This window comes from Myotis lucifugus, unplaced genomic scaffold (assembly GCF_000147115.1).
Source record: "Myotis lucifugus unplaced genomic scaffold, Myoluc2.0 scaffold_26, whole genome shotgun sequence".
Taxonomy (NCBI): domain Eukaryota; kingdom Metazoa; phylum Chordata; class Mammalia; order Chiroptera; family Vespertilionidae; genus Myotis; species Myotis lucifugus.
Window position 1 is genome coordinate 8702854 of NW_005871074.1, and position 15703 is coordinate 8718556.

At 48.2% G+C, this 15703-nt stretch overlaps 1 protein-coding gene across 1 annotated transcript in view; it reads left to right on the top strand.

Annotated features, from left to right (window-relative positions):
- The window catches only part of PLEKHA2 (pleckstrin homology domain containing A2), a 59849-nt gene that overhangs the window by 24400 nt on the left and 19746 nt on the right, over positions 1 to 15703 (top strand). Inside the window, exons 3-7 of the mRNA XM_006086248.3 lie at positions 162 to 218; positions 6979 to 7027; positions 8687 to 8784; positions 14687 to 14827; positions 15318 to 15464. Of these exons, the coding sequence (XP_006086310.1) occupies positions 162 to 218; positions 6979 to 7027; positions 8687 to 8784; positions 14687 to 14827; positions 15318 to 15464 (492 nt within the window). The remainder of the gene's footprint in view (positions 1 to 161; positions 219 to 6978; positions 7028 to 8686; positions 8785 to 14686; positions 14828 to 15317; positions 15465 to 15703) is intronic.

Genomic DNA, 15703 nt, shown 5'->3' on the forward strand with positions numbered 1-15703 from the left:
GGGAGGAAAAGGAGCTACAGAATGGGTCAGTGACTTGCTCAAGGTTGCAAAGCCAGTAAGTGGCATAAATAGAACTGGGAGCCTGGTCTCCTGCCTCTTCGTGCTGTGTCCGTGGCCTCACGTGGCATCCTTCTTAAAATGAAAACCATATTTTGTTTCAGAACCTGGCAATTGGGGCAGGAGCTGTTGGATCTTTGCAGCTGACCTACATCTCGAAGGTAATGTTGGCCTGGAGCTCGGGGAATTGATATTCTGTAAGTAGGTTTAGTGTCTAAACAAGAGGAAGTGTCACGTCCTTCGGGCGTTAACATTTGGGGGTGTTGCATGGGCAGCTCCCCCTTCCTCAGCACTGCCTGTGGAAGCCCTGCTGCTGACCGGGAGTGGGCGGAGTGTGGTCAGCAGCTTCTTGGAGGGGGCCTTGCAGCCTCTTTCTCCTGGGACACATCAGTCAGCGATGCACTCAGCTCCAGCAAAGGAGGTATCAGTTGGTGGGGGTAGGAGTGGGACATGACCCTTTTTGTAATTGGGACAAGGAGGAACACAAAAACAACAACAAAACCCCCAGTAACTGTAACAGATACTCCCAAAGGGTGTCATTAAACAGGAGCAGCTCAGAAAGAGTGGGGACTGCACTGGACTTTTATCAATCACCTGGACAGGATACTGCAGAGGGAAGGCTAAGATACCCGGAGAAGGTACTCCGGGGTACCAGGGAGCCATGCAGCAGCCAGGTAACTGCTGTAGCGTCTGACAGGTGGGCTGACAAGCCACCCCCTGGTCTAGTTTGTGCAGACGGTGAAGCAGCCCCTCTTTGGTGCTGAGATGCGTGGAAGGGGGCCTGGGGGAGGAGCTGGTTGATGATGCCCACATGTAGCTGCTGAATTCAGCTTCTTTTAGCGGCCCTGCCCTGGAGGCCTTCTCCAGGGCTGACCCATGAGGCAGCAGTGATAAAAAAGGTCAGGGATTTAGAGCCTCACCAGAAAGAGGAACTCTTTGTCCAGTGAGGAGAGCCAGGTGGCGCCCAGCCAGGACTAAGGCCCCGGAAGTCCTGCTCTCCCCACACTCCCCTCACTTCAGGCCTCCGGGCACCTCTGCTTCCTTGTCCGGGTTCTCCTACCCTCAGGGGGTTGAGATGGGGTGAAGGGGGCCATAATCTGAACAGCTCCTGGCTCCTTTTTGTAACAAGCTTTGGGAGTCCTTGGGTTCAGCACCCCCAATCTTAGCAGGTCAGGAGGTGAGTGGCGGCTGCAGGGGCTGCAGGAGGGTCTGGCAGAAACAGCTGGGGGCAGAGGCTGGCTGCAGTGCAGAGTCTAAGCCTTTAGAGCAGTGGTTCTCAACCTTCCTAATGCCGCGACCCTTTAATACAGTTGTGGTGATCCCCAACTTCATTGTTACAAATTGAACATAATTAAAGCATAGTGATTAATCACAGAAACAACATGTAATTATATATGTGTTTTCCGATGGTCTTAGGCAACCCCTGTGAAAGGGTCGTTCGACCCCCAAAGGGGTCGCGACCCACAGGTTGAGAACCGCTGCTTTAGAGAGAGGAGATAATGACCTGGGGGCCGAGGGAAGGCCTATGAAAGCTCAGCTTTGTGCATGCCTGCGGGAAGACATGCGGCTGCCTCTGGACAGGCAGGACAGCAGCTTGGGCCATCCCTCTTGTCCAGACTTGCTGGATGTTTCTCTAGGAGGTTCAGAGAAAGAGTTCAGCATTCATGAAACCCCAAAACCTGCCTGTTTGAGAGGGTTTGGGAAGATTTTTATGGGAGAAGAGTGACTACAGTCTCTTGCTGAATCGTAATTTATAAATGTGGCTCAGAGGAGGGTTTTTACAATTCTCAGCTTTGGAGGCAGCCTCATAAGGATGGACCTGCCTTTTTGCCCTTCCTGGGAGAAGACAGGCCTGCTTGGGGCTTTTACAAAACCCAGCTGCCATGGGTCAGGTTACACAGAGCTGAGGGCCTTTAACTCCTGCCTGATCCCGTGTCACAATGCAGGAGTTCCCCGCAAAACCTTAAAGCGTGGTACCAGCACCACATTCAGCCTTCCGGGTTATTTCGTATTAACCCCTAGGTATTCCCTCCCAGAGTGGAGGGTTTTTTGTTTTTGTTTTAATATATTTTTATTGATTTCAGAGAGGACGGGAGAGGGAGACAGAAACATCAATGATGAGAGAGAATTGTTGATCGGCTGCCTCTTGCACACCTTCTACTGGGGATGGAGCCCGCAACCTGGGCATGTGCCCTTGACTGGAATCGAACCTGGGACCCTTCAGTCCGAAGGCTGACACTCTATCCACTGAGCCAAACCGGCTAGGGTCAGAGTGGAGGGTTTAACCACAGTGTCAGCCTGCCTTGTGGTGTATGTGTGGCTGCTGTTCAGAGGTGCTCTTCAGTATCTCTTTTGTGAGGGCCAGTGTTGGGAAAATGGGGTCCTTCAGAGAGGCCAACAGAGATGACTTGATGTCATCCAGGGCATCAGTGGCAGCAGAACCAGTTCTTGGGCAAACAAGAAAATAATCGATGCTGGCCTTTGGCCCTTCTACACAGCCAGCGCCACTGCCCTGGCCCCAGCTTGTGTCCTGCTTTGTCAGGGCCTTGCCCTCAGTAACTAAAAGGAAGGTCTTTCCAGAATAGTGGTTCCTGTCAACAAAAATTCCCCAAAAGGATATTAGAAAATGGAGAGACTTCATTCAGGTGAATGGTTTGCAAGCTGGGGAGATGCAGCTTCTGGCAGAAACTAAGTGTGCCATCTTGAATAGAGAAAGTCCCCCACCAGGTTCCCAGTTAGATCTGTTTTATGTAAATGAGGTATCCAAATTATGTTTCTGATTGGTACAAATCATGCAGTCCCAATTCATAGGCATTAGGTAGTGTCCTGATTGGTTGTTATGGAGCAGTTATGATTGGTCAGTTTAAATGCAAATGAGGATATAATTGTATAGTTTGGATTGGATGGGGCAGGTCTCAGTCTGTTGGTCCAAAAACAAAACCAGGAACTCTCTTATAATATTTGCCTCAGATAGCTTAAATAAGCAGGGCATAGAGCAGGAAGCCAAGAGCTCAGTCTGGGGTTCTTCCCTGTATAAAGACGATGTGAGAAGCCCCTGTCAGCAGATGGTCACTAGACACTTATTATTTATAAAATGTTGTTCCTCATTTGACCATGGGGAATCCATCTCAGCACAGAGAAAGTTTATATCCCTTAACATCATGTGAATCTTTCTTCATGGGGTCCTCATTCCTAACTTTTGGGTGGGTCATGGATCCTTTGGAGAGTCTGATGTGAAAAGTGTGGCCTCATTTTCCAGGTAAAGTATGTATGGGTGTACACACCAAAATTTTGCCTGTACTTTCAGGGCTCATTGAGCCCCTGGCTGGTTCAGAGCCCCTCCCATCATTCTGTGTAGGTGGCTGCTGCTTCCCTTCCCCTGCTCCTGGAGCCACCTCGCAGAGCAGGGTAACCCTGGGCCCTGGGGCAGAGCTTCCCCGGAGCTCCAAGACCTTGTTCTGCAGCTGCTGCTGTGCCCGAGGGGCCCCAGCTCCACTTCCGGCCAAGGACAGGCAGGGTGGGGCTGGGTAGCAGAGCGCTGCCACTGATGAGCTGGCTGCTCCTGTGGTCTGTGTTTAATCTGATAAGAACAAGTTCCTGAGAGTCTGTGTCACTGTGGAGCAGCCTCATCTGCGTCACTGTCTGGGTGACCTGTGCTCATGCCCCCCTCACATCCCTGACCTCCTCTCATGCTTGCATAACCCAGGATCCCACCAGTCAACCACAGTTGTGCAGGTACTCAATTGAGGCCATTCGGGCCATGCAGATGGTTGCACTTGGCTGCCTTCTCTAGTCAGCCTGTCAACCACACTTCTCCAGGATCTTCAGCTCCTTCACTATGTCTGAGGAATGCTGCACAGCCCGGCCTGATCACCAACATCTGGGGGTGTGGGGAAAGGAGATATACTTCCTAGGGACCAAGGATTCTGCTTCCACAGTCACCAGAATGTCAGGAGGAGGCCTGTCCATAGTAAATGAGACCCTCCCAACTTGGCCCTTCTCTCTGAGGGGCACAGCACAGGTAGATATACTTTCATTTTCCTCTTTTGGCCATCCTGTGACCATAAGAAGGGGACCACTAATTTCACTCTGGTTTTGCTAATCAGGAAGCTGATCAGAGGCATTGAGGTTCTTAGCCTTGCTTAACAGCCCATCCGGGCAGAACTAGAACTGACGCCTTGTTAATGCAGCAAGGAGCTGCTTTACCAAATAACCCTGTGGTAAGCCATGAGGCATGACGCAAATTATAGATGTGCATGCATATAATCATGCATACCCCTGACTGAAAACTGGAAAACATATAAAAACAAACAAATGAAAGCATCAGTTCCCATAATGAGCACATGGGTAGCATTTTCCCAGTATAGGTTGGTAATAAATTGTGGTCAAAGTGGACCGTTTGTCATTCAGCCAGGGTGAAAAGTGTCGCCAGTGGTGCTCTTTCTAGTCAGTCACAAATGGCAGTTTCTGGGAGCAAGAGTCTCTGCATAAGCTGGAGACTCTTGCCATCCCAGAGCTGAAAGTAGAAGGGATGCCATCTACTGAGATAGATGGGTTCTTCCAGCCGGGAGAGCCAAGGCAGTTCTACGGTGGTCAAGGTTACACAGGAACCATGGCAGGACACCCAGGCGTTCATGGGCATGAGGACGTGCAGGAACACAGATGCCGAGGGGCAGAGCAAGAAAATGAATCACTGACAGATCAGAACATCAGGCACAAGCAGGATAAAGGCACACCCTGTGGTTCAGATTGAATTCTGGGGTCTCAGACCCAGGAACACAAAATGGCACGGAGGCCAGGACTGTGTCGTCAGGAGCCCCAGTGCACGGGGGAAGGCATGCCTGAATTTGAGTAGTCAGTGTCTGAACTCAGGACATGTGGGTTCACCTTTGCTTAAATCTTCATGTTTTCCAGGTCTATTTAAATACTTTCTTAGGTCCTATGGCCTCCACTTCACATCATGGTACACATATCAGAACACACCTATATTTCTCATTAAATATAATTGTTGGGCTGTAAAATATTTGAAAGGGTTTTAACCATCTTTTGGAATTATTTGGCTATGAGTAACTCATTTAATTTTTGATTGGCTCTGATTTCTTGGCAATCACCTTACGCACCCAAGTATTCCTGTGAACTAAGAAAATCAAAACTAAGTATTTTGAATACAATGAAATGTTTGTGGATGTTTAAATGAAACATTAATGAAGTGGACTTAATGTAACATCTTGTAGACATTTAATTAAATACTTGTCAGTGAGGTTGATGTGGTGTTATACAGACATTTAATGGAATATTTATTGATGTTGAGTATGACATATTCATTTTGTATGTTGGAGGCCAGGCATTTTTTTCAGGTCTCATACATTTTTGTAGGCCCTCAGCATTTTGCTAAAGTGCCAATCATGGCACTGGGTGTATTGATAATGTAGAATGGGATTTTTAAGGAAATGAGGTATCAAAAGCAATGGTGTCTCCTTTATCGAGCAGCTTCTATATGACAGGATGAGGTAAGTGCTTCACCTGCACTATCACATTTAATCCTCACAATAGCCTGTGAGAACGTGATATTATTATACCTATTTGATGGAACAGGAAATATGGGGGTCATACCAGTGGGACACCTGGGATTTGAGCCGTGGTCCTTTGGCACCAGAGCTCAGGCTGTCTTTCCTTTGATAGGCCGCTACTTCAGTTCCCATATTAAGTATTTGGGGCAGGATTAATTTCGGTTGTTAAGGAATCTAGACAGGTTTATAGAGAGAACTTAGAGCCAACAGCGAGAATCCAGACTGAGGGGTGAGTCAGTCATTATCTGACCCTTAGCAACTGTGAGACCTTAATTTTGACTTGAGATTTTTCTTTAGCTTCTGGCTTCATGCCTCCTGTTAAAGCAAGATCCACTCCTGGAGCCCCTCTGTGTGAACAAGTAGGCGAATGTCCTTGGCTGGAAAGGAGATAAAGCAATGGTGTCTACAGGAGGATTATGACAACATGGGAATAGTCCCTGGGGGAAGGTGGCTGGCCCCTTGGAAAACGCAGGTTCAGTGGTGGAGGCCTGCTTCAGAGAGGTCCCTCCTCCATCAAGGGTAGTCACCTTATCTTTGTGGGCATTGGATGGGATATGAGCTGCTTTCCTTTATTCGTTCAGTGTATTTGAAACTCAGTGAGGTGGGCTCCCATCGGCACAAGCGCAGGAACGTACATGCCAGGGGTAGGATTGAAAAAGCAAGGTGAAATCAAACAACAGGAGGTATAGAAATATTTCTGGTTTCTTATGCCCTTTTTTTAAATACATAGTTATGCTCTTTGATTCCATTGACCTCTCTTGGGATATGTAGAAGTGTGTGCTTTCATGGTTAAGCAGTCGGGGTAGAAAGAGAGGAAATCTATCAGTGTGTCCAAATGCAGTGCGTGACCAGCTGCCTCATCTTTCTGGGAGCTCTAATTGAAATCCATGTATTTGTGGCAATACCACCTTCAATTTGGAGAACTGTTCAGGCAGGGGGCCTGGTGGTTGAGAGCGGAGTAGAATCTTGCTAGTGTGAGTGGGGCCAGTATAGGTTTTGTGGTCCAAAGAGAATTTTGTCAGGAGTCAATGGCTATTAAAAGTGTTTTTGCAAAGATAAAGATGAACACAGACATCAAGATAGTGGTTATCTCTGAGGGGTGGGAATGGAACTCTATCAGGGAGAGGCACACAAAGGACTTCTGAGAACTGGGGCTGATAATGTCCTATTTCTTAATCTGGATGGTGAGTACAGGGTTTCCACGTAATTATTATTTTTAAAGTGTTCGCAAATTTATATGCACATTTTTTTTTTTGGTAAGAAAAGTTTTAGCAGGAAATTGGGGGAAAAATGCTTTATAAACATTATTGGAAACATAGTTATGTTTCTTTTATTTTTTTATTTGATGTAGGTGAGCATAGCCACCCCAAAGCAGAAACCAAAGACTCCATTTTGCTTTGGTAAGTACTGAGCCAGAAGATGGGTTTTTTGAACACTCCTGTAGCAACTTCCTCTTTGGCATGGAAATGGTCTGGTGATCACTTTGACTTACACCCTGTGTGTGTGAGTGACTTCGGTCACAGCAGTGTTTCCTGGCTCTCAAGTATACTGCTTTCCTGCGTCTCACCACAAAGTTATCAGTCACCTAAAACACATGGTCAGTGGCATTGCAAGTTTTCCTGGCTCCACAGGGCGTGCTGCAAGGTATCTACTGGAAGTTTCTAGGAACCCTCAATTCAGAGCTCAGTAGTGGTGTGCCCAGGAAAGGTGGAGACTTCGGAAAGTTGGGAGGATGATAGAAAAGAAGGAGTATTCTGTTGAGGGTCTCACTCAGTATTGTCCAAAGAGTCACAGTGTTGGGGTGACACAAGAAGCAGAGCCAATCCATTGGTGCCTCAAGTCATTGAATCATCATATTTATTTGGCGCCCATTATGTTCTCAGTACTGTACTAAGTGCTACAAGCAAATGCTAACAGATAGTTTCTGAGCTAGCAGATATTCTGTCATATACCTAGCTTGATTCTGAATGTAAGCTCATGAAGGAGGGTTATTCCTTTGCTTTGTCATTGCTGTATCCTCAGCATTTAGAGTGGTTTTGGCTCATAGTAGGTGCTGAATGAATGAATGAGCTAATGAGTTCTGTGTCCCATGATTCTCACCTCTTAAATAGTTCAGGCTTTTTAGTGCTAGGAGGATAAAGTGGTCCCTTGAGTTGTCCTCTCTCCCAACTAAAGGGTGGTTCAAGCTTCTTTGGTGCGCCCGTTCTTCCAGTATTTTTCAATATCATGACTAAGCTTGAAAATGATTCTCTTCGATGTTGTGGTCACAATAGATCTATTTAAAAAAATTATGAACCCAGAAGTAAATTGTTGACCCTAATGGAGGGCTCAGAGGGAAGAGCAGGTTGAAAATGAGGTCAAGGTCACAGATTTGATGATTTGATTTCAGGCAAGCTTTATTCCCTTTTCCAACCACAGACAATACTCCTAACCCAGGCAAGTTGTGCCAGTGGAAACAGGGGCTCTGTGGCCAAAAGTATAAATGTATCATCATGAATGTAAATCTGTTGGCACCTCTAAAAAGCAGTTCAAGCGTGTGTCTTGATGGCAGACTAGCAGCCGCATCACTGCACAACAGCATGTTAAGGTTGTTGTTAATGTCAGGTGTCCTTCTTGTGGCCAGGGGAGTAATCCACACTTAAAAAAAATGTTTTCAATGATTTCAGAGAGAGGGAAGAGGGGGTGAGAGAGATAGAAACATCACTGATGAGATAGAACCATCAATCAGCTGCCTCCTGCACACCCCCTACTGGGGACTAAGCCTGCAACCCCGGCATGTGCCCTGACCGGGAAGGAAACCACGACCTCCTGGTTCATGGGTTGGTGCTCAACCACTGAGCCACACTGGCTGGGTGATAATCCACACTTTTAAAGAGAGAGCATTGCAGCCTGCTGTTTCCCAAATATTCATGCAGGTGCCTTCCCACATGGGGAAAGCCTTCCTCTGTTTTGTGGGGATCCTCCACCCTGCTACTTCAAGCATGTTCGTTTCGTGGAGTCTTTGTGTTGCATGTGTTCTGACCTGGATTTTTCTCCCTTCTGCCCCACGACTTCTGCAGTCATCAATGCCCTCTCTCAGAGGTATTTTCTTCAAGCCAATGACCAGAAAGATCTGAAGGACTGGGTTGAAGCTCTGAACCAAGCCAGCAAAATCACTGTACGTATGATTGCTTCTCCTTTCTGCAGGGTCCCTGCCTCTTCCCGGCACGTGGCCTGTTTGGGTGGGGAACAGTTCCAGTGGCAGCAGGGGCTTTCCCAGAAGCTCGTTCTAGACCCAGTTCCCCTACCTCTTCTTACACCTTGGCTGACCACGAGTTGCACAGAGTCTGGGTTTGAATCAAGTTCAAGGGGAAGTTGATGGAGCATCTGCTGTGTGCTTCCTGGAAGGGCTCCTGATCAGTTGTGTTTTGGGTAATGCTGATTCAGAAGGTGGTGGGATTGGAAAATGTATTGCTGACCGTGAGAAATAGAGGGAAGGGGAAAGCATATGAGGAGGGAAGTCGGAACTTTGTCCTGACTTGAGGGAATACACTTCTTACTTTAAGGGGTGGCCTGGGGGAATCCCTCGAGGCCACCCACCAATCCGTCCTGCCAAAGCATTTAGTTTGAAAACATCACTGAGCTCGTGCACTGACTGGCCAACCAGTACTTGACTTGATGAATAAAGAACTCCTTTCTTCTCCTTTAGAAAAAGAAAGGGAGCAGGGTTGGAAGGAGGAGATGGAAAACTGTATGTTTTGGGGGAAAAAACTAGACCTTTAACCAATCTAGACAGACTTGTGGCATAATAAACATGGTTTGTGTCCTGAAAAGTTTGATTCTCTGTATCCTACAGTCGGAAATGCTTGGGAGGATAATAGAAAAGAAGGAGTATTCTGTTGAGGGTCTCACTCAGTATTGCATTCCAGTGACTCCCAATAATAACCATTATTTGCTGGGGCAGACCTTTCTCCAGATTCATCAGGGCTCCCGTGAATAAGTTAACAGAAGAAACCTACACCTGTCCAGCACTTGTGATGTTGGACCCCCAGAGTACAGTTCAGTCACTGAAGCAGTTTTGCTTGTTAAGTTTGCTATTCTGATGAACTTTGGTAAACCCGTGCAGAGAGAGCAAAAGGGAGGGGATTGCTGCTAACCCATGTGTCTGCTCACCCGTGTGCTGTGTACGTGGCTCTTGAGTGCTGTGAGGTAAAGGTGTTCTTCACTCATGCTGGGGTCTTCACCTTCCGCGTCTCCCACAGTTTGGGTTTCTTTCACTGTCTGGTGCTTTATTCTCGTTCAGCGTGTCCTCCTGGGTTTCCTCCTCTGCTCCCGCCGGGTGAACAGGGCTACCCAGTGTGAGGCAGCAGAGAACCTCTTCCCCTCTCTTTCGTGCCTGGAGCACAGAGTGGCTCTAAGCAGCTTGGACCTCTGCTCTTTTCTGGTCTCATGGAGTACAGGTCCCGGGAGTGGGAAGAGCAAGGCGGCGCCCAGAGGCTGGAAGTCCATGTCGGTCCTTCTTTGGGGTCTCCACAATCTCCAGGACCCCCTCACTTTCCTTCTTCCGTTAGTACATCTCTTCCCTCTTCCTCCAAAGATCATGTGGGAGAGAAGGAAGAGGACGGGTACTCTACGTCCTCCTGATCTTTTCATGTTCTGGAAGTGTTTACTCCACTTCTGCCTCATCTTCTATTGTGTGTCCTTCCTTAGGGAGGTTAGGATGAGGGGTAGATGTGGGGCTGGGGCACCTTATGGGTGACATACATATTTATTTTAAGGCACCTTACATGCAAAGTGAGGCATCAGGCACTTGGGGGGTAACCCTTCACACGTGCCATATGGTCACCCCTCACGTCACTCTTGTGAAAGAGGTGGTTTTATTGTCATTTTTTTCTATAAGGAAAATGGAAATCAGGCTTTTGCCCAAAGTCTAGAAGTTAGTAAGTGGTAAAGCTGTGATTCAAACCCCAGGGCCCTCTGGCTCCCAGGACCTAGGAGTTTATAAAAATATTAAAAACGAGCAGCAGTATTAAAATAGGTTAGCTTACTCACCACTTTTACCTACATGGTTTCATTCTTGCCTTGTAAAAACCTTAAATAGGAAGGGCAAGTGTTATTATCCCACTTATAAAGGAGGGAATGGAAATGCCTAGAGATCAAAGAGGGTTGCCTCAGGTTCTGGAGCCAGGATAGATCCAGTGCTTCTGCCCACAGATCATTGTTCATATTAGGCTAAGGTCATTAAGTCCTTATGATTGAAGAAAACAGTCACCATGTGGTATTTAAAGAATTGGGCTCTCTCAGAGTATTAGCATTTTGCTATTTTTTTCTGCGGCCACTGTAACAAACTGAGTGGCTTACAACAACCGAAATGTATTCTGTCCCAGTTCTGGAGGCTGGATGTCCAAAGTCAAGGTGTTAGCAGGGCTGTGCTCTCTCTGAAGGCTCTAGGGGAGAGTCCTTGCCTCTTCCAGCATCTGGTGGCTCCCGGCAGCCCTTGGTGTCCTGCCTTCTAGCTGCGTCATTCCGTTTCTGCCTCCATCATTGTATGGCTGTGTGTCTGTGTGACCTCCCCTGTTCTTATAAGAACATCAGTCATAGAAGTTAGGGCCCACCCTGAACCATATGACCTCATCTTAATGTAATTCCACGTGCAGAGACCCTATTTCCAAATAAGGTCGCATTCTGAGGTTATGGGGGGACGTTATTGAACTCACTACATTTCTATAAAGGGTTGAAAATTGAGCTGTGCAAGTCAGCAGTCCTCGGGCAAATTACTTAATTTTAACGAGCTTTTGTTTACTTCATCTATACGAAGTGAAGCACAGCCCCCCACCCCCACCCCCCTGTTGGATTGTCCCTCCCAGCAGTCTAGCTGAGCCCGGTGAGAGGAAAGATGAGTCCTTGCAAGTCTCATGACACAGTGCGCATGAGAGCCATGTGGATCTGCAGCCTCAGAGAACACGCTGCAGGTTGATGGCAGAGGGCACACCTTTAAATTGGCCGCTGGGGCCCTGACCGGTTTGGCTCAATAGATAGAGCATCGGCCTGCGGACTCAAGGGTCCCAGGTTCGCTTCCAGTCAAGGGCATGTACCTTGGTTGCGGGCACCTACCCAGTGGGGAGTGTGCAGGAGGCAGCTGATCGATGTTTCTCTCTCATCGATGTTTCTAACTCTCTATCCCTCTCCCTTCCTCTCTGTAAAAAAATCAATAAAATATATTTAAAAAAAAAATAAATTGGCCGCTGGGCCATGGACAGACCAAAAGGATGACCTTGTTTTCAAGCTCAGAGCGTAGTTTTTGTTGAGTTTGTCCTTCACAGACTGAGTCAAAATCTTCAGGAGAGTAACGGTTTTGGGAAGGCTGGTTGGAAGCAGCACACGCTGCAGGGGCATGTGCACTGACTACCAGCCGTTCTCTGGGTGGATGACAAGATTCTGAGAGGCAACACAACAGCCGAGCTTCTATGAGGCTTTTCCTGGCCACTGTGAGCTCAAAGCCTATGTCCCTGTTTCTTTGCTGCGTTTCAGGAATTCATATGGGTCATTTGGGGAGAATTTCTGCTGTTCTATGGTGATTATATCACTAAACACCCCAGCAAGTCTCAGCATTCCTAAGGAGTTTTATCGCACAATAGCAAAACTCTGGAGAAAATTAGCAAGGGTGGTAGGTAGGTAAATAGGTAGGTAGGTGTATTTAGCGCTGGGGAGTCAGGCAGTCCTCGAGCAAATTACTTCATTTTAATGAGCTTTTGTTTACCTCATCTATACAACGGAGGAAATAATGACACTAATGCCTACTAGATAGGACTGCTTGAGATTAGGGAGAATGCAGAAAGAGTTTAGCTCATTGCTTGGCATTGAATGTTGGCCCAAAGCAATGGAGAGGCTGTTCTCTCTCACCAGCCAGAGGAAACGACGGGGTAGGTTTGTGGCCCAGTCTGGCGAGGTGGCAGGCAGAGGTCACCCTGGCCTAAGTAAGCGGAGTTTGCAGGCACGAAAGAGGGGTCTCGTCTTTCTGGGGCCCCAGTGTAATCACAGTGGTCTTCCTCCTTTGAAAGGACACCACATGGAGTGGCCCTTGGTCTCCCTGTGCTGAGAGCTCTTGAAGGGTCGCAGCGGTTCTCAACCTGTGGGTTGCGAACAATGAAACTACATCCTGCATATCAGATATTTACATTACGATTCATAACAGTAGCAAAATTACAGTGATGAAGTAGCAACGAAAATAATTTTATGGTTGGGGGTCACCACAACATAAGGACCTGTATTAAAGGGTCGCGGCATTAGGAAGGTTGAGAACCACTGGTAGAGTCTTGGGTCTTTCTGACTCCCTAGGCTGTGGAAGAAGAGGAAGAGGATGTTAGCTTTTCTCACCCGGCCTGCAGTTCCTTTCCTGGCAGAGCCGCACAGGGCGCTGAGTTCCCGTGAATGAGAGGCTCTGTGATGCTGTGGACACCACACCAGCTGGGAGTCAGGGTCTGCTCTCTGGTTAATTATTAGTCATGGCTTTGGCCAAATGACTTGAGTATTCTGGGCCTCTCTTTGTCTCTTACAAATGAAATATTTTTTCAGAGTTTGCAAACTCTTTTATAAGTGACAGGGAGGAAGTGGGCAGGGAGGATGAAAAACAACCTAAGTGTAGATAAGTTCCACGTGGCTTTGGTGTGGGGGGACGGTAGGGAGAGTGGCAAACTGACGAATGTACTGCCCCTCTAAAGAGTGAGCTGCGATGGGGCTGGAAATCTGGATTTTTATGTGCAGTATCCCAATTTTTTTTTAATGAGAATTTCTGTTTGTTTTTTTTATGATTTAAATATATTTTTATTGATTTCAGAGAGGAAGGGAGAGGGAGAGAGAAACATTAATGGTGAGAGAGAATCATTGATCGGCTGCCTCCTGCACACCCCACACTGGGGATCGAGCCCACAACCAGGGCATGTGCCCTGACCAGGAATCGAACTGAGACCTCCTGGTTCATAGGTCGACGCTCAACCACTGAGCTATGCTGGCCGGGCAGTATCCCAAGTTTTAAATGTAGATTGAAACATGTACTGTGTAGGGCAAACCAAACACAGTTTGGGCAACGTCTGCCTTCGGGCCAGTTTGCAATATGTGGCCTGTGGTCTCAAACTAACCATGAACATGTGTGATTGCTTGATCAGCCGGGGCGAGGGACAGACATAGCTCACGCTTCAGAAAGGGCCGAGTTTGTACATGTTAGCACCATTTGTGAAATGTTAAAATGATTTGTAATACTTTTGTGCTGTTATTTGTGTTTATAAAGTTTTTAAGTGTATATGCGCTGTCATTTGATAACCACAGCAACTCTACGACATAAATGTGATTTCGCTTCCCATTTCACACAGGGGACCGTGTAGGTCCAGAGAGATTCAGTGACTTGCCTAAGGTCACTGGGTCAGTTAGTGACAGATCAGGGCTTATACTCTGGCCTGTTGGCTGCAAAGCTCATGCTCCTTAATTCTGTATCATATACCACATGTGTGTTACCTATGCCCTGGCATGCTTTCTTCTGTCTTCATATTTCTGGTTCCTTCTCCCCCTCCAGGTGACTGTTTGCACGTCCCTTCCTTTGGACACCCCCGCTGACCACTCTATTTCTAGCAGTTCCCCTGCTGCTGTCTAGCTCAGCTCCTGTGTATTTTTTTCATGGCACTTGCCAAGATTTGTAGTTATTCTGATTTGTAGTTATTTTGCTATGCAGTTGTTGTCTGTCTCCCCTACTAGCACATACTTGCCATGAGGGCAGGACTTGTGTCTAAATTTGCTGTTTTATCTTTAGTCTCTCTCCAGGGAAGGGCTGACTCACAGTAGGTGCTCAGTACATTTGTTGAGCAAGTGTGTGTGTGTGTGTGTGTGTGTGTGTGTGTGTGTGTGTGAAGTTGCTGGCAGAGTTCTTCATATTCAGCTCCGGATCAGTGGAAGGCCTGGGGAGGAGAGGGGTGTCTTGCTATAATTTAGTACATTAGCTTTTCTCATCCCTCTCCATCCTTCTTTCGACTCCCTGCTTTTCTTAAGCCTCTGTTCGCTGTTGACCGCAATGCCCTCATTCTTCCCAGGTACCCAAAGTTGGGAACCTGCCTCTGACGACGGAAGTGCTCAAAAGCCTAGCAGCTCCTCCGGCCCTGGAGAAGAAGCCGCAGGTGGCCTACAAGACAGAGATCATCGGAGGGGTGGTGGTCCACACGCCCATCAACCAGGTGCTGGGCCTGGGCTGCCAGGGGTCGTGGGGGTGTGTAGTGCCCTGTGTGCCAGTGTGCACAGAGGACTATACTGAGGACGGGGTGGATGGGGCGAGGCAGAGCCACATGGATGTAAGGAACGGCAGTGCAGAGACTGAGGCCACTGAAGCTTGACGCTGTGTGGCTGGCACGGTTTGGGACGAGCACGTGTAAACCCCTTGAGGCGTGGGGCTGAGGAAGGCCCTCGAGGCTTCCTGGCTCCTCTGATTTGCTCTCTCTGCCCTTCCCTCTCTCCTGGGCCTGCCCACCCTCCCTAAGCGATATTCCGTGAAGGCACTTGGTACAGTGCCTGATGGGAGCAAAGGAAATCGTTATTTTCTTGTTTAGTTCGTTGACCCTCATCGTGGGCAAAGAGGCCAGAGGTGACTTGGCCAGAGGGAGGTGGGGGTGGTGGTGAGCTGCCGAAGGATGGAGGGGCAGGTGCTAACCGGACACCATTTCCTTGTAGAATGGTGGGGACGGGCAGGAAGGGGGTGAGCCAGGGTCCCACGCCATCCTTCGACGGTCTCAGAGTTACATTCCCACGACGGGCTGCCGGGTACCCACTGGCCACCCCTTCATCAAGAGCGGCTACTGCGTGAAGCAAGGGAATGTGGTGAGTGTCAGCGCCGGGGCTGGAGCGGGTTCTGGTGACTCCTTGAGTCGGTGGGTGTGGGTATAGACGGGGAGAGTCCTCTGTGCCTCCGCCCAAACCCCGAGGGTCTTGGGCCCAAACATTCACCCACAAGTCAGAGGCCTGGCCCCGATGGGAGCCGGGCTTCCCTGGGCCGCGTCCTGGGAGCTTAGCGTTAGAACCCCCTGCAGAAGCTGGGGCCCCTTCTAATGTCTGCTCTT